At 34.9% G+C, this 21,365-nt stretch overlaps 2 protein-coding genes across 11 annotated transcripts in view; both read right to left on the minus strand.

Annotated features, from left to right (window-relative positions):
- Positions 1-2,704: 2,704 nt before the first annotated feature.
- Positions 2,705-6,570, minus strand: LOC132786075 (probable maleylacetoacetate isomerase 2). Of its 4 annotated transcripts, XM_060792463.1 has the most exons (5): positions 6,448-6,570; positions 6,186-6,382; positions 4,295-4,472; positions 3,898-4,228; positions 2,705-3,838 (listed from the first exon to the last, which is right to left on the minus strand). In XM_060792463.1, the coding sequence occupies exons 2-5, from the start codon at positions 6,207-6,209 to the stop codon at positions 3,709-3,711; spliced, it is 663 nt and encodes a 220-aa protein (XP_060648446.1). In that variant the 5' UTR covers positions 6,210-6,382; positions 6,448-6,570; the 3' UTR covers positions 2,705-3,708. The 4 variants fall into 4 exon arrangements, with proteins under 4 accessions (XP_060648446.1, XP_060648445.1, XP_060648447.1 ...); XM_060792462.1 differs by having other exon boundaries at positions 6,186-6,570; XM_060792464.1 differs by lacking the exons at positions 6,186-6,382; positions 6,448-6,570 and adding an exon at positions 5,245-5,332.
- A 3,957-nt stretch (positions 6,571-10,527) lies between these two features.
- The window catches only part of LOC132787676 (pneumococcal serine-rich repeat protein), a 30,109-nt gene continuing 19,271 nt past the window's right edge, over positions 10,528-21,365 (minus strand). For 2 of the 7 annotated variants that reach the window (XR_009632572.1, XR_009632570.1), the window contains 7 exons: positions 20,515-21,331; positions 20,051-20,440; positions 16,851-19,994; positions 16,413-16,574; positions 15,657-16,145; positions 14,957-15,224; positions 10,528-14,043 (listed from right to left, as the gene is read on the minus strand). Coding sequence is in view for 3 of the 7 variants with exons in the window: in XM_060794909.1 (XP_060650892.1) it covers positions 15,606-16,145; positions 16,413-16,574; positions 16,851-19,994; positions 20,051-20,440; positions 20,515-21,331 (5,053 nt within the window). In the remaining 4 variants the exon portion in view is untranslated. Of the gene's footprint in view, positions 14,044-14,956; positions 15,225-15,309; positions 16,146-16,412; positions 16,575-16,850; positions 19,995-20,050; positions 20,441-20,514; positions 21,332-21,365 lie in introns of those variants that run through there. The other 5 variants (XR_009632571.1, XR_009632573.1, XM_060794910.1 and 2 more) reach the window with 5 other exon arrangements.

Consider the following 21,365-nt stretch of genomic DNA (forward strand, 5'->3'; position numbering starts at 1 on the left):
ATGATTCCTGAAAGATTGGTTGCGATCACATACAAAATGTCCAAGACATTAAAGAAAAACTTTTCCATGGGGAAAACGCCTACTTACTAGGAGTCTTAGTTACCTTGGCTGATAATCTGAAATATTTTGCACTCTATGGTATAATTTGGATATAGGACAGTATCAATATACCTAAATACCCTTTGGTGCGTTCTTAGTATTTTGCGGTATATTTCAAATGCATTACCGCAATATTTTGCATTTATTGACAATGAGTAACGCGTATCTTACAGTTGAGCATACTCGACTGTAGCTGTCTTTCTTGTTTTTTATTCTCCCCATTTTTAACATTTTTAGAAATATAATAAGATTTATTTTCTTTCCTTGTTACTTTTGTTTCAGCTCTATGTACAATTGACACCAATTGTTGTGAACAAGTTTCGGTTGAGTTTGAGTATGTGAAATATCGTTATAATAAAGGCAATACCCCGCCACAAACTGATATATCACTTTATGTATGAATACATTTTTATACATTTTTTGAATGTATATGAATAACAACAAATAAAAATGTAGTAAGAAAGCATCAGTTTAGTTTTGCTCGACTGTAAGTCCCCCGCAACCCAATTTCAATAAAACCAAACTATAAATACCTACATAAATTTAGTAATTTAGTATCGAAAGTCGACCAATTTATTAAACTGTATTAAAATTGAGAATATCTTGGTATACAAATGTTTATTTTGGAATACATTCAAATTATTTGATATTAGGCAAATTTTGAATTTATTTACATATGTACTCATGTGTACAAATGTGTCAAAAAACAAGTAAGAAAGATACAATCGAGAGTACTCGACTGTGAGATACCCGCTACCCATTTTGAATAAAAGCAAAATATTCCGGTATTATTCTTAAAATATACCGAAAATACTAGCAATACACCAAATGGTATATTTGGTATATAGATATAGTTCCGCATTCAAAATATACCATAGGTGGCATAAGACCCCTAGTAAGTAGGCGTTTCTTTAATAACTTCGACAATTTTTATCTGATCGCAAATTTTCAGGAATGACTACTACTATAGCTATTATTGTATATACCAAAATTCGCGACTCTAGCTTGGTAAGAATTTGAAACAAACTTGATTTGCATGCTGTCGGAAATAAATTATAGCTCTATCTCTTATAGTCTCTTAGATCTAGGTGTTCATACGGACAGACGGACAGAGAGACAGACAGACAGACGGACATGGCTAGATCGTCTCGGCGGTTGATGCTGATTAAGAATATACACCTGACCCTCGCTTAACACGGAGGTTACGTTCCAAGAAATCTTCGTGTTATGCGAAATCGTGTTAAGCGAAATATGGATTCAGTACAAAATAAGGGGTTACGTTCGCAAAATTCAATATTGGCAGCAAACAAATTTTTTTATTGTTCAAATTTTGTCTGTTTTTATTAAAGTTTCATACATATGTTGTAAATTAACCAAAAGTTATTATGCATATATGCCTTTAATAAATGCATAACGTTCATATTTTCAAAACTAAAAGCTGGTATTTAGTTAAAAAAGGTGCTTCATTTAATAATTTAACAGTTAATCTTTATAGAAATTTAAAAATGTTAAAACGTAAGGAGATCATATGTTTCTATTCATATCAAGTCCTTTATCAAAAAATTGTGTAAGAACGAGGTTTTTAGCATGTTAAAAGGGGGATGGGAGCAAATTTGTAACCGTGTAAGACCGAGTTCGTGCTAAAAGAGTCCGAGTTAAGCGAGGGCCAGGTGTATATACTTTATAGGGTCGGAGATGCCTCCTTCTACCTGTTATATAGTACTTACATTTCCTGCCGACACAAAGTTATAGTTCCCTTCTACCCTATGGGTAGCGGGTATAAAAAATCATATGAATACCCGGTGCACCGATTGAGTGTGCTCTCTGATATGTACTCACACTAATGTGTGTACTATCAGGAATTTAGTTGGCGCGACATTTCTTACTTATTATATTTGCTACTCATAAGGTAGAAGGTTATTATAACTAGCATATGTGCCTTCAGGAAATGTATGTAATAGATAAACGGAGGCATCTTCGACCCTATGAAGTATATATATTATATATTTTTGATCAGCGTATACAGTCGAGACTATAAGAGAAAGAGATATAATTTTCGAAAGCACTTGTTATGTTTGCACGCAGATCAAGTTTGTATCACATTTTTGCCTCGCCCACTTCCGCCCCCGCAAATTGATACAAAACCGAGAAACAAGTTTTTTGACTCAATTCTAGTAGATACAATATTATCGCGATTTTTAGTAGAAACAATAGCAACTGTAGTCCCTTTGAATTCTGAATTCTTGATCCGATAAAAATAGTAGAAGTTATTTAAAAAATATTTTTGTATGAACAAATACGCATACTTACTGTATAGTTTGCACTCTATGGTATATATTGAATGATACTGTATTTATATACCAAAAACATATCCCTTGGTATTTTGGAGTATTTTCGAGGTATATTAATTTGATATATTATATTTTAGGAATAATACAGCACTGTTTTGTTATTCTCATTGTCGAGCACACTCAACTGTAGCGTTGATCGATTGCCTCGGATCAGCTCGGCTAATAATTTTTAAAGTAATAATTTGTTTCTGGTGGTCCTTGAAGTATGATACTCATACTATGATTATTGCTATCTGAGAAATGAATAGAATGGATTAGGGTTACTAAGAAGTTTATTTTTTAATTATGTAGATAATATTTGGAACTGTTACAATTTTATGGTAATTAACATAGTCATGTGCAGATTGATGGCTTTCCTTAGAAATCGCAAGGTTTCTTAAACTACATTGAGGCTATCATCCTTATCAATGTGTCGTTCAATTACTTGTATACACACGCAAGTGATAGATTGTCTCAGAGATGTTTGAACCCTATAATATATAATTTATTATGCTGCACTTCAATTGTGGATGGGTTATCGTTTTATTATGTGCATTAAATTGTTGAAATACATTTTTCCAATTTTTTGCTTGGTAGCGAAAATAACTTTTGTTCGCCGTAGTTCTTTGAGTCATGATTTATGTTGAATTATTAGTGTTCTTTTTGTTTAGTTGGTATAGTTTAAACGGCCTTCCTTTTTGTACTTTTCAAAAATGATTTTTCTTCAGCGTCGATAGATTCTTATTTTTAATTGTTATTATTTATAGTATGTAATATTGTTTGTAGGTTTTGAATGTACACATAGTACATATTAAAATTACTTTTATCTTTTTTAAATCCCTGAATCAAATTTTGCTTGTCGTCATGAATTCCTTTAAATTTTTGAGTTTTGATACCTTACATAAAATTCATAAAAATAAGTTTATATCTGAGATTATCTTTTAGACCATTTTCACATTGAGAACAAATGAATATTTTAATTTTTTTTTTGGAGACTATTAATATGGTTTCTCATTTAATTTTTCATGTTGTTCATATTATATTTTATCGATATTATTATATTTTTATGCATTTATGCATAGGTAAATGCTGTTAGCAATTTCGTAAATCACATCCGACTGTTTATCTCAATGAAACATACTCCATCTAACTTCCCGTATTAATCAAACCTTGTTTCGCTGTCATTGTTAAATAGTATTAAAAATGTACTTCCGTTTGTAATACGAACTGCAAATCACTTTTTTGTTTTACGGCGCTTTGCAGTTGTCGGCGGAAAATTCTATTTGTTGGGTAACTCCGGCGGACAGTCCGGCTGATTGGAAGGATGAGCAGCACGAAAAGCTGGATTGCTCTCCAGCTCGCGGTCAATGCGCAGTATAATGGGATATGGACGCAGGTCCACATGGAATCTAAAGCATATGTACATAGTAATTAGTAATTTACCATTCACTTTATATTCTTATCTTACCTTCTTGCATTAAACACCTGCGGTACAAGGCAGCAATCCGCCATAGAAATCTCATCGCCTACGCAATACTTTCCGGCCGAAGTTGACAGAGCTTTTTCCACAGCACGAAATCCGCGTGTTATCCAATGCTGTGCCCATTCCTTTTTCTTCTCCTCTCCAACGTGAATGAGGACAATAAGGTTTTGAAGTGGTTGAATACCAGAGCAAATGATCTCAATAATTTCACGCACCTTAGCTCTCTTATGAACGTCTTGTGGGAGCAATGGACGTTGAGGGCGTGTCTCCTCCAAGTAGTGCATAATAGCGACAGACTCGATAAGTGTATGTCCATCTATGATTAAGAGGACAGACAAATAATTACAAATTATTCAGTAGAAGTCTGAAATATTAGTCTTACCTATTTGAAGTGCGGGCACCTGTTCCATGGGGTTAACCTCACGGTATTCATTGCAGTGCTGCTCACCACCCGACTTAATCAGGCTGATGGGTTTGATATCATAGGGTATCTCTTTGAGATTCATCGCAATTCGCACGCGCCATGAACACGAGCTGCGCCAATACGAGTACAGTATTGGCTGAGAATCAAAGGAAATAACATTCGATTTAGAAGACATTTAAAACGAATTAATTATCACTGCGAGATGTGAACAGCATATGAGTCTGATACCAAATGAGAAACTCTCAAGCCGAAGCATTTTACGCTTTAATAAATAGACTAAGCTCATTATAACATAACAAATAAGAACAAAACAGGTTGCTATTGATAACGAGTACGGAAAAAATAACCTCCTCCGAAGAGCTAACATTTTTAATAATAATCTGGTTAAACCAGTTGCTCAACAGTGAGTTTGCTAATTTGCTTGTTTATCGTTCGTATATTTCCTTTCAACTATTTTATTCAATCATTATCAAAAAACTAATAGAATCTTGACTTAACGCAATCGCACTCTGCTTGAAAACTGTTGAAAAAAACCCCAATTAAATGTTGGTCATGTAAGAATTCGTTTTTATTTTCCAAACTAAATTTAAAAGAAGGCAACGATACACTTAGTATTTACAATTTGTATAGCTTTTATAATCACATTTTGAAAAAATCATATTTCGAGAGCATATGACGAGTTGATAAAATTTTATGATATATCATACTTGTAATAAGTATACTAGCAAAAGCCTTTAAGTGCGTCAAGAAAGCTATTTAAGAAATTATGTAAACCTTATTACCTTGCTATGTACTTCATTATGATAAATGTTTGCAAAAATTTATATATACATATATACTGATGGCTTTTTTGCTTTTTTTGGTATAACTTTTTAATTATTTTTATATTTTTTATCAGCTCTACCTACATGATTCATATAGTGCACTTCGATAAAATTGTCCTTCCGTGATTTCAGAATGTTGCACTCAATAAGAATGCTATACACACACTGACCACGAGTAGATACAGATACAGATACATCGTTCACAATATGTAGAGCGACATAGCAACAGCAACAGCGACAGCAACAGCGCTAACGTCAAGAAGATAAAAGGCAGTAGCCCCGGACGAGCCCCAAAATAATGAACTTTTGTGTATAATAGCCACACAATTCCGGGAACCAGAGTTGACCGACAGACGAACACATGCACATAGTGCGCATAAAAGTGTATGTTAAACGGCATAATAAGTTGCCTACAAGGTCATTGAACCCATGTGAAAGTAAAGTCGGCAGTATTCGGCGACCACACAGTGGGCCGAATCGGCGCCGTGTCCCGAAGTATGTCGTACATCAAGGTCGGCTAGGGGCATTAACCTTAACCAAGTTTATATTGGCCTCTCCGCTGTCGAGCAAGAGCAAGTCAGTACGACGTTCCAAGGACACTTTCAGATATCCACAGTGACGCGCTCAAGAGGCATAGCAGCACGGCACGAGCGTAAAACGAACATTGCTCAAAAATTTGTTTTGGGGTGCGCTTTTAGGGGTTGCTATGCAGAGCATACCTCTTTATAGTTTGAGTTAAACATTGCACTAGGGTTGCCAAGCTTTGCCATTGTTTCATCAACAGTCATATAGTCATACATATCTCCGCACCCTGGCAACTACGTTCGCGTCATTTCATGTTGTGTAAGCAAATGAAAAAAAAGCTTTTTGCTGGCGCATGTGCTGACAAAACAGGATTGCAGTATGAGTTTAACTCAAACCAGCACAAGCTGCCAGCGATTGTCAGCGCAGGATGAGTGAGTTTTCAGCAATTTTTTTTGCCACATGAGGCGCAAACTTTTAGCGCCATCGTCGTTGGGACTTACCTTGGCTATGGCCGATAGGGACATAGCGTTGTGATGGTACTTTGAGTAATTAATCTTGAAGCCGTTTAAGCCGGACTCACTGCGAAAACAATACTTAATGGACTGGACCGGTCGGGGAAGCAGAAGACCGAATTTGCGATGACTGGTTTATGTGTAGTTAGCACACAATCCAGATCAATAAAGGTATTCCAATGTCCCTGTTTATAAGCAATTCGCGGATAAACAAATTATTTAAACACACAAATGTGAATATTGCAATTACTTCAAATATAAATTCAGAAAACTCCAAATGCACTCAAAGTCGTTTTGTGTTTTTTAAGGTTAACGCGTTGCGCGGTCGCAAGCAGAACAGCGTCCAACGACAGGATATGATGCCAGAACGTAACTAAACACAGTGAGCTAAATAAACGAGTGCAAAAGCAAAAGCGAAAGCGAAAGCAAAAGACACGCTGTCAAAGCTAACGAATTGAGTAGTTGAGAGCGTAAAATGCAAAGATAAAGAGAGAGAGAGAGAGAGAGAGAATTTGCAAACAGCCCGCGGTAGAGCTCGAGCTTTATTTGGTTTATATCCTTTTTGTGCTTTTTTAGCCAATACTCCATCCGCGGAGTCACCGATGTCGATAAATAATAACTTGTAGATTCGGTAAATAATACACATGACTCATTTGTTTTATTACCACCAGTTTATTTGTGATTTCATTAAAAGGTTTTTCTTTTACTAGATTTTTGTAAGTTTACTTCATTTCCTTTAAGGTTGCTCAAACGATTTTCGATTAAAATACACATTCTTAACCTAGAGGTCGGTAACGTATGGACTAAAATAGTTAACAAATTCTCACAGTATGTTTGTACAGAGAAATCGTACACAAAGAAAACCATAATTACTATTCAGACATAATTAAATAGTACATCAAAAAACTTAAGCAATAGGAAATTGAAGTTGAACACAGTAAACATTTATTTAAATTTTTTTGATTCTGTGTAGAAATGCAACAATGTGTATAACGACTTCAAAATAGCCGCACAACCAATAGAATATCACACCAAAAATGGCAGAGTACAACGAATACAATAAATTGCAAGAGTGTGTTTATGCATGAGTTTGTTTGTATTGTGTTTATGGCTTAGAAGGGAACAAAGATAACAACTTTATATGTCTTTATCGTGCAATCTTGGAGACAGGATTCCTAACTGTACAAATCGCTCGCGTGGGTGTTAAGGACTTTAATGGGCTTGTAGGTACAACATTCATAAAGTTTAACTACCTCAGCACTACCTAAATTGTCGTTGTCGTTTTGCTAGCTAACAAAAGTTACTGTATATGTATGTAAGAATGTATGTATATATCAGTGTGTAGGTATGCACGTAATATAAAATCACCAACATATGAATAAATTATTGTTGTAATATTATTAGAAAATAGTGTCCATATATCATCTCGTTATCATCATCTAGACGGTACTTTTCTTAGTAAATTATGCTTTCTTACACTTCTTTTTATCCGTTTACTTCACTTAAACTAATGCATTCGAAGAATTGACTCCAATTTAATGGCAAGAGCCATGTTTTGCTTTTTTGCATTTCGTTTGATTTGTTTTTTTTTTTTTTGTAGTTCTTTTTTCATTTTGTTTATAAGATTTACATGTACAACATACGTTACACATACACATACAATACACAATATCCATAATTTTTTTTTTTAATTGGTAACTCCATGCTAAATATAATTTGTCATTATATAGTGCCTAGTAGGCAGTTGTATTAATACGGTATAATAAAAACATTTTATTATATTATACTTATAAAAGATGCAGCCAAAGCTAAACATATATGACTATTTTAGCAATTCATAATTTTTAAAATTATTTGGAGGGAATATTCATGATTTTTAAGTACCTTTACATTGATCAATTGCTATTGAATATGAGTGTAAAGTATTTCTCGTATGTTTCAATACACAAATATAGTTTTCGCCAACTCGTTACCAATTTATTTTGATTACGACTGCCAGCAAGATTTAGTTTTTAATATTAAGAAATGTACTTGTATTGCAAACAAAAGTTAAAGTCTGCCTGCACAAAAACATATGTATGTATGTCCTTTTATTTCTTTTTGTATTACAACTATTTTGATCATCTTATACAACCATGAAATCTTAATTGTTCATATACATATACATATACATATACATATACATATACATATACATATACATATACATATACATATACATATACATATACATATACATATACATATACATATACATATACATATACATATACATATACATATACATATACATATACATATACATATACATATACATATACATATACATATACATATACATATACATATACATATACATATACATATACATATACATATACATATACATATACATATACATATACATATACATATACATATACATATACATATACATATACATATACATATACATATACATATACATATACATATACATATACATATACATATACATATACATATACATATACATATACATATACATATACATATACATATACATATACATATACATATACATATACATATACATATACATATACATATACATATACATATACATATACATATACATATACATATACATATACATATACATATACATATACATATACATATACATATACATATACATATACATATACATATACATATACATATACATATACATATACATATACATATACATATACATATACATATACATATACATATACATATACATATACATATACATATACATATACATATACATATACATATACATATACATATACATATACATATACATATACATATACATATACATATACATATACATATACATATACATATACATATACATATACATATACATATACATATACATATACATATACATATACATATACATATACATATACATATACATATACATATACATATACATATACATATACATATACATATACATATACATATACATATACATATACATATACATATACATATACATATACATATACATATACATATACATATACATATACATATACATATACATATACATATACATATACATATACATATACATATACATATACATATACATATACATATACATATACATATACATATACATATACATATACATATACATATACATATACATATACATATACATATACATATACATATATATATATATATATATATATATATATATATATATATATATACATATACATATACATATACATATACATATACATATACATATACATATACATATACATATACATATACATATACATATACATATACATATACATATACATATACATATACATATATATATACATATACATATACATATACATATACATATACATATACATATACATATACATATACATATACATATATATATACATATACATATACATATATATATATATATATATATACATATACATATACATATACATATACATATACATATACATATACATATACATATACATATACATATACATATACATATACATATACATATACATATACATATACATATACATATACATATACATATACATATACATATACATATACATATACATATACATATACATATACATATACATATACATATACATATACATATACATATACATATACATATACATATACATATACATATTTTATTTATTTTACAGGTTAAATATAATTTACTCTCAACAAGAGGTTATAGCATTTGAACTAATGTCAAGTAACAGTTGCTTATAAAAGAATTCCATTATAGTTAAAACTTACATCTGAAAGTTCTCGTCTTTATACGATATTTGAATGTTTGTTTCTATTTATATTGCTCAAAGATCCTCAGCACTAACAGCTTCGATCCGACTAACTCCCAAACACATATTTAAAATTTATCAGTAATACAGATTTTTAAAGTAAGTATCTATGTTATATCAGCAATACGTATACAATTTAATGTACATAAGTCTGAGTAACAAATCTGCTTGAAATGTTTGTTGGCACTCCATACGAAAATAATATAATTATAACAATTTTTCTGAATTTTTTGTTGTGTTTTCCTAAAATATTTCAAACACAAGAAATAATGTCTCATTTGCAGTGATTGGACCTAAAATTATGTGTGATGAATTCAAAAGATATTTCATTATCCAATAAAATTGTCTCTTACAATCTACGCACGAGTGCCGTCATAGTATAAATTTACATCATGATTTCTATACATATAGTAAATATTAAATACATTTTATTTCTTGCAATAGTTTTATGCTAAATAAAATTGATATGTCTAAGAACTATTATCAATTGCTGTCCAGTTTTTGTATTTTATCTGGAAGTAATTCAGTTGTGTGCCATTTTGTACACCTTATTTAAACACTATGCATGAAAAACGATTATACGAAATTCGGTTAAAATTTGACGGCAAAATGATTGTTAGAACGTAAGGAATGTGGTACATAGTCATATGTACGTATATTTATTGAAATCTTAACATTTTAAGTTTTACGAGTATATTGTTTTAATTCACTTGAGTTGAGTCTTGAGTCAGTAGCCCATGAGCACATGAACATATAGCTTTAATGTCCGTCTGTTTTACGTACTTATTTCATACGGTTAATACGAGCATTATCATTGGATATTCGTGTTAATTTTTTTTTTAGTAGTTTGGCTTTTGTGATGTTGAGTATCATATTATATTTTGTATTATTCATACTCGTACACTTAATGAACAATCACAACGCAGAGTATTTGAATAAAGTTCCAGCGCCGCTGAATAAAGTTGTTTTCTACCTCAAAGGGTACACAAATATTATTGAAATGTGAAATACGTAAGTGAGTATATGCCACAAAATCAATTCACAGATTGTCATATCTACTTTGTTTGCGTTTCGAGTTAGATCGAAATAAAAATACACACACGGCAATAACAAAAGAGAAATTTAATCCACTCATTGATAAAAATTTGATGACATTATTATAACAATATTTATAAAAATTATATTAAATATTAAAAATAATAACAATAATGATAAAAATTGTCTTAAATAATAAAAATCTTGATTTATATATACATAAGTACAACAATACAATTTTTGCATTTTTCTTTGTCTTTCGGTAACTTTTTGTTAAACAAAAATCTTTTGTATCGCTAAAAGGGTGTCATAGACGTTAATTATTTCTCGTAAATTAAAATAACGATTTATTTTCCAAGATTTTAATCGTAATACTTAACACTTACTCTTGAAGGCATTTTAATTTAAATGATACGAACAGAAGACACTTAAAAGCAAAGTTCAACATTGTTAGAAAGGATTGGAACGTAACTAATATTATAAATATTTGTAGAGAAAATGCACACAACGGAAGTTGATCATTAGGACTGAAATTTTCTAGAAGTTTCAACATATATGGTAAATGTAAATACAAATATGTACTGCATATGCCTTTTAATGTTCAGAGGAAAAATATTAACATTGTATATCATACAAAATAAATTTTTTTATAACTGCTATTAGAAAATTTGCAGGCAGCTTTTTTAGCCCACGGCAATTATGTGTTGCAGGCAAATTGTTTTTAGTGGTGGGTTTTGTAGCTGATTTCACTTAGTCAAATAAGTATTCCGTCACATTTATAATATATAGTATATTAATACACTCTTAAGTACCAAAACAAATATGCGTAAAATTCAACTAAGGTTTATGAGTATCGTTTCTATGTATGTTAAGGTTAAACGCAGTATACGTTCAATACGAATAAGCCAAAAATACAATGAAGCAAATGACAGAAAGTCAGTAGGCAGTTGCAACAGAGTCCATAACAGAATCATCTTGCAGTTGTCACACCTGTAATCAGCCGAGTATTTGAAGATCAGGACTGGTTTCTGTAGCTAGTATTAAATATGTACATTGTCTATGAAAGCTATTTAGTATAGTACATGTACTTAAGAGTAATAAGCAAATTACAACCTTGAGAATTGCTAAAAGTTTCTTTGCTCCTTAATGCATTTTCTGCAAGAGTGGGGACTAGCTATGAGTTTTTCTAGGAGAGTTTGGCCTTAGTCTATATGCTAGTTTTAATTACAATACATTATACTATTATTACGTCATAATCTAACACTGGCCGCCTCATAAACTTTTTTTTACCTACAATCAATTGATCTATTTGTTGTAATACATTAGCTCACTGTCCAAATGGAAAACGCGTGATTCTTGTTGTTGTTATTCTTCAGGCAGATTAACTGTAGTACGGATGAACAACTACATGTGTAGAGTTATGTATGTAGGTTTGTAAATAATTTTTCTGTGCCTTGTATGTATATTCAAATGCTCTGTACGTGTGTGAGTGTAATGGATACATAAGTTTGTCATATATGATGTACATTCATAATTATGTTTCAAATGCATTAGTGTGTGCGTGTGAGTGTGTGTGAGTGTTTATGTGTGTTTAGATTTACCAATAGAGTAATGTCTTTTGCGCATTTTGAGAAACATTAAAATAAACTTTTTTTTAAATGGGTACATACAAACATATACATAATATACAAATTTATGTACATAGGCCTGCATGTATGTATATATAAACATGCATATATATATTTTTAATATAATTATCTAGAAGTGTGTATGCAATTACAGTTCATATTTACAACTTTGCGGTAAAAGATAAAATTATCAATTTTTTGTTTTTGGTTTGGTTTAGTTTAGTTTGTTATGACTTTTGTTTAGCTAAAATCGTTTTTGATCTCACTCAATATCACTTCATTTCACTAGAATTTTTATTTGCTTTACACTTAGCAATATTTGGTATTAGAATAGTTTAAGATGTGTAAGTATAATAAAATTTAAATTTCAACTGCATGAAATTGTTGACTTTCGAACTTAAAACCTAAAACAACAATCATATTTGGCATATCGCATCTCAACAGTACTTTTACGATCATATATAGTAACAGACATATGTTTGAGCTTACTTAATGTCCACATTAGTGCATAAATTTATATGACCAGATCGATCTTACTTGCTAAACATGTATTTCACTACTAATAGTAAAGTATCTGCACGATGTGTGTGTTGAAAACGTGTAATTAACAGTACATACGTGCTATTAAATTATTTTATATTATTGTGTACTTAACTGGGATTCGAGTTAAAACTACAGTCGTCGAGTCGAGAGTCAAGAGTCAAGAGAAAACGCCTACTTTAAAAATATGGTAGGTACATTCTTATATATTTAACACAAATATTGCATTTATCTACAAAAGTTAGTAACAATCCATTTTGAACTTGTCTTCAAAGTGTTCTACAATAAATGTTCAAGTTAAGGATTAGAGTTGGGTCGATAATTAGATACGTCTGATATCCAAATAGTTATGTATATAGTAAGACAGATAGGAGAATGTGTTTAAAAACATATGCAAAATATGTTTGATAAAATTTCTACTAATGGCTAAATGTCATACATAATGAACTCGAGCTTATTATACATATTGGATTATTTAAGTTCGATTATTAATTTCTGAACTAAAGATTTTATTTAGACTTTAAAGGTTTAGATTAAATCCTAAAAGGGGTAATGCGATTGTCAATCAATGTTTTGGCCCGGTTGCTCCGTGTCTATGATGATGTTGAGGCCATTACCAATACTGATGAGGATGCCGCAGAGACAGCGATAATCGCAGGAAGATTTCCATTGGAGGGCGATTGCTGTTTCAAATTAGTTGAGTGTTCCGCTTCCTGCACTCGGTGAGTTTTCATATGGGCGCTGCGACTCTTAACCTTATTGAAGACCCTGACAAATAAAAAACAAGTAAAAGGTGCAATATTAGATTATATATTAAAAACATATTTATGCATATACATATATAAAAATATGTAAATATTATAGACTACCACTACCACGTTGACATAGAAAAATGTATATATATATTTATATATTTGAATAAATAATGAATCACAATGATTATTATAATATATATATATTTATTCACTTATACGTGCATAAACAGACTCCCAGTGCAATGATAGCTAAAGAGCGAGCTGAGAATTAAGAAGGATAGTTTAAGATACAAGAGAGCCATGCAAATACGAAAGAGTTTGTTCCTTTTCCTTTTATTTGAGTGTTTTTTTTTTACTTAACCTTGTGTAGAGATAAATTGCATTGCTGCCAATATTTAATATTGAGAGTAAGAATACTGTTTTATTGTTTTTGAACTTAAAACCAAAAATATATGTAATAATTATTCATAATTACAATAAACCAAAGTATTAAAAGAAATGTGCACTTGAATGTTACATTCTAATAGATACATTTACGTTGGGTTATTCGTCAGTTCTGATCTCAGGTTGAATCGTACGAATACATTTGTGAAATTTGGACTGTATGTATTGCATATTGAAATTAGTCTGGACCATGTATAAAGCAAGCGCTGTCATATGAAAAATGTTCACATTTAAAATTTGTTGAAAATTTATAAATGATATTCGTAGAGAGAGCTTGTGAGTATCGATATTAGTTTATATAAATATGTACAGTAGATAAATGTAATTGCACGGAGCGATGTGCTGCTATAAAGTAAAATACAATAGGAATTATTTAAATCAGAGAACAAAGTTAATTTGTAGAAAGGAGAAAGTAAATCAAAAGGAAAGAAATACAAATAGAAAACAATGGAAAATGATAAATTATATAATTGCGTACTTACCAAAAATTATGCCAGCGAAAGGCAAGTGATTTTATTTGCTTTCCGGCGAAAAAGATTTCGAGAGGCAGATTTCAGTAACATCTATTTGCGACTTGTGACTCTTCGCTTTAAAATTGTAATTTTTTGAAATCGTTTATTTGATTTTGATTGTTGGTTTGAGTGGGCACGCATATTGTATATTGAATAGAATTTGGTTTTGACATCATGGAACAATAAATACAATACAACAACAATAACAACAATTATTATCATTTATTTGCAACTCTATCTATAATAATGCGATTGAAATGGAAGAGATAAATTTATAAATTCATCAAAAACTACAAAATAAATTCATGAAGCTAATTGAGATAAGTACATTAAAGAATATTAATATATATGTATGTATAAGAAGCTAAACGATCCCTTTTTGCAGAGTTGAAACTTATTATGGGAAAAAATGAAATAAACCTGATAATTTAAATTTGCATAAGAAACACAATCGACAACGAAAAAAAAGAAAAAAACGAAAAATCAGAAATTAATTTTTGATTACGATTATGTATTAATAAAAAAGATATAATTACGATATAACGTGCTTTACGATCTCAACTCATTACGGGCACTCAAATCTCAAATCGCTTAATATGCTTGGGTATTTTAAATTTTATCATGAGTTGGCAATATCTTGTTGTTGGAAATTATCTTGGGTGAATCTTACTTGCCGCACACCTTGCAGGGGGAATTCGCTATCCTTGGCAATATTCGAGGTGCCGTTGCCGTTGCTGCTGTTGTTGCTGTTGCTGCAATCTTTCGTTGCTGGCAATGTTTTTGGTGCTGCCGTTAGCAAAAGCGTAGAATTTAGGGATGAGCTGCCAGCTAACAAGGAATTGTTGTTGTTACTATTGTTGCTTACGACGGCCATGCCATTATTGGTGTTTGTTATCGCTGTCGTTGTTATTGCAATAATACTGCTGGTCTGGGTGGTGCATGGATTACTGCTGTGTATACTGATGCTGTTGCTTGTACTATGATTGTTGTTGCTATTGCCGTTATTGTTGTTATTGTTGGCATTAATTGCCGTTGCATGCTGATTGTTACTGTTGTTGTGGTTGTTGTGGTTGTTGTTGTTGCTGTTGCTGTTGCTGGCATTTCTACCATAAGCGTGTATTCGGACGTGGCCATGCAGAGCCGCTTTCGAGCTAAAGCTCTGCAGTTTCACCACAAATGGATTCAGAGCAGGAATAACAGCGTTAGGTTGTGAACAAGAGAGAAAGTAAATTGAGTGAGCTTATATTGAGCCAAGTGCAAGGAGCAGGTAGTAGTTTGTTAGCTTATATGCCAATAATAAGATGATATTTGGCTTATGCTACAGCATCCATAGCCTAAATATATACTTAAATATACGCCTATTGTAATATATATGTATACTTAACATTTCGACAGCATTTACTTATACATGAACACATAAACTTACCGCAGAGCAGGCGGCAATCTCACAGACGTAGGGTTTCTGTTCCACAGCATGATTGCTAGTTACGACTGGCTCCATTTTCAGGTGCGATACCTTGTAGTCCACACAAAGTTTCTTCCAGAAATAATACATTTGTACACACTCACCCGAAGTCTTGGTGCATAGCTAAATCATGGTCATATGAATCAAGTACAAAATCGGTATTAATAAATATAACATTACATTCCTATTCTTGTTAATAGGAAAATGAAAATTTTTGAAATTGCGATGCCAATACAATTTCTAAAAATTTGTTTATGGTGGCTCACTCAACTGTAGCTTTCTTATTTGTTGATATTAAATTTGGAAAAGCCTCTCATGAATCATGACTCCTACATTGTGTAAATATTCTAATTTTCTGTGTGTCATCTAATAACTAAATTAACTGAATTAAATAATTACCTCACTGGTGATTTTGGCAAAATCTTTGCCATGCTTCTCAAGACCACGGAGAAATTGCTCCAGCTCGAAGGCAGTCCATTTCATTTGAAATGCACTGGACTGCATTTGAAGCAGGGTTAGAACTGCCGCCGCAGAGTTGCCTTTGGCATCGAGCAGTGTTTGCAGAGCCATTTCCTCCGAATGACTGCCCATAGGGACTGCCGATGATTTGCTCAGGTCGATATAGCGCATAAGTATCTTATCGTCAAGTTGTACGTTGGGATCCCACATCAAGTCTGCTCCGCAGCTCGTTGATGGCTCCTTCATAAACTCTTCAGGTGGTTTCCAAGCAGGTATCTGTGCTTGGTACGTCGAGCCGAGATTTACCTTGGACTCGTCCGAGAAATCGACCAAGCCCACTGGATCACCAAAGTCATCATCGAAATTATCAAATATTCCCTGACCGAGTTGCTTGCGTACATTGCAGTAGAGTCCGGTGCCTTTGCGATCAGGATTTAGTATGGGGGCCGGAGTATAATGAGTGCGAGAGGGTTTGCGTAGCTTCGAGCGATGCGGCGAGAGTGTATGAAATTTCGACAGTTTGTGCATATCTTGGGCTCCATTGGAGCGTAGTCGTCTTTTCAGTATCGAGTTTGTTTGATTTGACAATGGCTGCAGATTAGAGATGCTTCCAGCAGCTGAGACTGCACTCACTGAACTAGGAACAACTGCAGGTAAGCTTGTGACTGTGTCTGTGGCATTAACAGGCTTATTACCATCGCCATCCACGCAGCCGAAAAGAAGACTTGCATCGAGGACTGTTTCATGTCCCCCTGTCCGGCTATTGAGCGGCATATTAAATTCTTGCTTTTCTCCAGAAATGTTACTATAAATCAATGGCTGCAACAAGCTATTCAATGGCTGCAACGTCATTGGTATTGTCGGCTGAGTAGCATCTAGATAGGTTGTGTGGCACGCCACCTGATTGAAAGCGGGTAGCATAAATTCCGACTGCTGTTGCTGTTGCTGCGGCTGCTGCTGCGACTGCATCTGATCCGATTGAATGACAGCCTGTTGTGGCAAAATCTGTTCCATCTGTTGATCTTGTCGCTGTTGCTCTTGCTGCTGGCGTTGTTGCTGATGATCAGACGGCGTTTGCTCGTAAAGCATAGTTGTTGCTTGCAATGGCTCTGCAGCTTGCACAGTAACTGTTGTGGACGATGAACCTTGAAAAGCTATCTGTCGCTGTTGGCCGAATTCACGCGGCGAGGATGAGAGCAAAGGATCATCGGAGTTGGGCATCATTTGCGATTGCAGCCCCAAGCCTGGCAAATAGTAGAGATCAATGATATTCTCTCCCTGCTGCTCGCTGCTCAAATGCAACTGCATATTCTCATCGGGAAGCACCTCCCGAAGCACTTGCTTAACATCCTCTGCAGAACCAATGCCGCTGGTGAAAAATGACTCGGATAACGGGGAAGTGGCATTACGCGAATCGTTGAGGAACTCCTGATCCTCGTCGAGAAACGAGAGATTTGTCTCGGCAAACTCGTGCAAATCGCATTCGGCATCGTCCTCAGTGTTATTTAAAAGATCTTCCACCTTGATAGACGGATCGAAGCTGCTCTCTTCCAGAACAGATTTTAATTTAAGTATTTTCTCATTATCGTTGTCACTCAGCTCGGCATGATGCAGGGACTGGCTCTCGTCTGTTTTGAAATACACATGGGAGAAGTCTGTCTTATCCCCAAAGAAGCTGTGTGTGGCGTCCACAAACTGGGCTGCGGCATCCTCGATGAATGGAGAGGATTGTGCTACATTTTCATGGCTAGATGGCGGCGTCGGATAGGCAAGGGGTGAATGCAGGGGTGACGCAAGCACTCCGAGAGTGCCACTATTGCCCCGCATGTTGGCAATAGCTTGGATTTGTGAGCTGTTCTGCATGATCAGCTCTTTGGAATGGAATTGCTGGAAAGTTGGCAGCGGAGTGGTGTGCTTCACTTGTGTGCTCTGACCAGTCTCTGGCTCCAATTTCACCAGCTGGTGGGCATGCCCTGCGTGATCGGCGTCGGTAGTCTCACTCAGCAGGGCAAAGTTATCGGAATGTTCGTTTGTGTTTGTTTGTGGATCATCCTCATCTTCATTCAGTAATTCCATGGTGTCCACAGTTTGCAGTAACATCTCCGTATCCGAAACATTGTACACCTCGCCATCATCGAAAAGATCCGATGCATCCGCATCGCTGGTATATGTCACCGTATAGACACCACCTCCCCTGCTTGTGATGCTGCTCGAATCGCCCAGAGATGTAATGCTCTCTTGGTTCGGTGCTATCGACAGGGAGAGCGGCGTGCCGTCCGAGAAGGAGATGCTACTTGTGGAGCACGCATTACTGCTGCTGTTGATGACGTTGGTAGAGTTATTGGCGCCACTACAGCTACTGGAGCTGCTCGGAATCACCTTACTCTTTGTGGATACAACGTGAACATCCGAAGGTATGATCACTGTACGATTTTTGTTAGTAATAATCTGACGACCGGTTTGAACACTACTACCAATGGTTGTCAACTCCGTGCCGGCCACATTGCTAAGGAGCATATTTGTACTGGTTTGTGACTGAAACTGAGTCTTCTTGGAGGTCACTGCAATACGAGTGCCCCGCTTGAGCAACTCAATCAGCGTCGAGTCCTTGGGATCCGCGTGGTTAGCAACGCCGCCACTTAGATTACTGCCGCCCTTCAGAGCCGTCAGAGCGCTCATTGTGGTCGTGGTAGGCACATTGTTGGTGGTTATGGTAATGGTATTGGCACCGCTGCCCAAGCTGAGAGTCTTCGGCTGCCTTTGGCCCCCGCTGAAGATCTCAATGCTCTGAGGCAAATCAATTTGCTGTATACTTAGTCCATTGCTGCTCTTAATTGTGGTGGCTGCCGGCAGCACCGCTGTCGTTGTGCTCGAATTTGCATTATTGATGCTGTTTGTACTACTCTTCGCATTTAGGAAGCTTTCCACGTCGCTGACAGACCGCCGTAGACAACTGTTGCTCTGACTGCTTGCGCCGGTAATAGCCACTCCACAAACACCGCCAGTGCCAGCAACAACACCAAGACCACCACCTCCACCGCAGTTGCTTGAGCTGCTGGGTGGGGCAGGTACTACGAAGGAGCCCTGCAGGAAGAAAGAGCTGTTAAAAAGGGCAAACAATACGCATGGGGAGTCCTTACCTTAGAAATATCCTTCCGCTTGCTGATGATTTTCTCCTCAATGAGAGCACGCACCCCAATGCTGGCTGTCTGTAATGGTGGTCCACTGACATCTTTCTTCTCACTACGCTTTGTTTCCGGATCCTTCTTAAAGTAGCCGCCATGCAACCGCATGTGCCCGTTGAGAGCGGGTATGTTCTTGAACTTGCGATGACATAGATTGCATTCAACTGGCTTGTCAATCTTCACAATGTTTAGCAGGTGCGGATTAATGGCAGCCACAATCTGTTGGTTTAGATCATCCTCCTTGACGTCCTCAGGAGACCCGGAGCAAGCGCTGGAGCTACCGGCAGTGGTAATTAGATCAGTGCCATCCTCAACCGTGACTGTCACATTCTGGGCATTGTTGAGCTAAATGATCCCAACATGCAGAAAACCAATAATAAAATACTTTGTTTAAGTCTTAAGATCTGTACTATCCTCACCAATTGCATGTTCCAAGTCCGTGGTCGAGTCTGTATCGGGGTGGTCTCTGTATTAATCTTGTAGGAGCTGACACTGGTAGGAGACGAGACTGTGACTTGGGCGCTGGTTTGCTTTGTCTGCTGCATGATCTTGCTAATTAGATCGAGCTGCTCCCGTGTTAGTCCCTCGCCCTCAAGCATGGTGCCATCACTGAGCATAATGGTAGGTGAACTGGCCGCGACTGTTGTTGTGTTGCTGCTAGTTTTGCCGCTGACGCTGGCGCTAACACTACCGCTGCCGCTAATGTTGACACTGACATTGCTGTTGCTGCCGCCCGATGAACAACCGGACGAAGATGCGGTGGAGGATACATTGGAGGAGACTGATGTTGTTGGCGAAAGCAATGTAACTCCCGTTTTAATTGGCAGATTCATAGCCTTGATTTGCTCATCGGACAACGCTATTCCTGTGGCCGCATCCACCACAGTGCTGCCAGTAGAGATATAAGTGCGTATGCACGTGGCCCCATCCGGTGAGCTGGCATCCCCGCTAGCCGTTGCCGGGGAGAGACTCAAAGAGTTGGTGACCGCATTGCCGTTGCTGCTGGCAGTGCTGCTGCAACTGCTGCTGCTGCTACTAATTTGGCCACTCATCTGACCACTGCAAATTGCGCCTGCTGATGTTGCTGAAAGCGTGTTGTTGGCTTGCGCTGTGACGCCTCCGTGATGATTTTCCGAATGGCGCCGCAGAGAGCGTGCATCACAATATGATTTGCCACAGCCATCCGCCTTACATTCGTAAGGCTTCTTGTTGCGATGCGTCATCATGTGTCCGTTTCTAAAGAGGATACAGATTGATGGACAAAATAGAT

Source organism: Drosophila nasuta, chromosome 2R, assembly GCF_023558535.2.
Source record: "Drosophila nasuta strain 15112-1781.00 chromosome 2R, ASM2355853v1, whole genome shotgun sequence".
NCBI classification, from domain to species: domain Eukaryota; kingdom Metazoa; phylum Arthropoda; class Insecta; order Diptera; family Drosophilidae; genus Drosophila; species Drosophila nasuta.

Excerpts from the sequence above, each read along its gene's own strand:
- LOC132786075 (XM_060792461.1), bottom strand. The coding sequence starts at position 4,511 with ATGTCTTCTAAATCGAATGTTATTTCCTTTGATTCTCAGCCAATACTG. Across the intron at positions 4,229-4,294 it reads GGTGCCCGCACTTCAAATAG|ATGGACATACACTTATCGAG; the intron begins GTAAGACTAATA and ends TCTTAATCATAG. Across the intron at positions 3,839-3,897 it reads CAGGTGTTTAATGCAAGAAG|ATTCCATGTGGACCTGCGTC; the intron begins GTAAGATAAGAA and ends CATATGCTTTAG.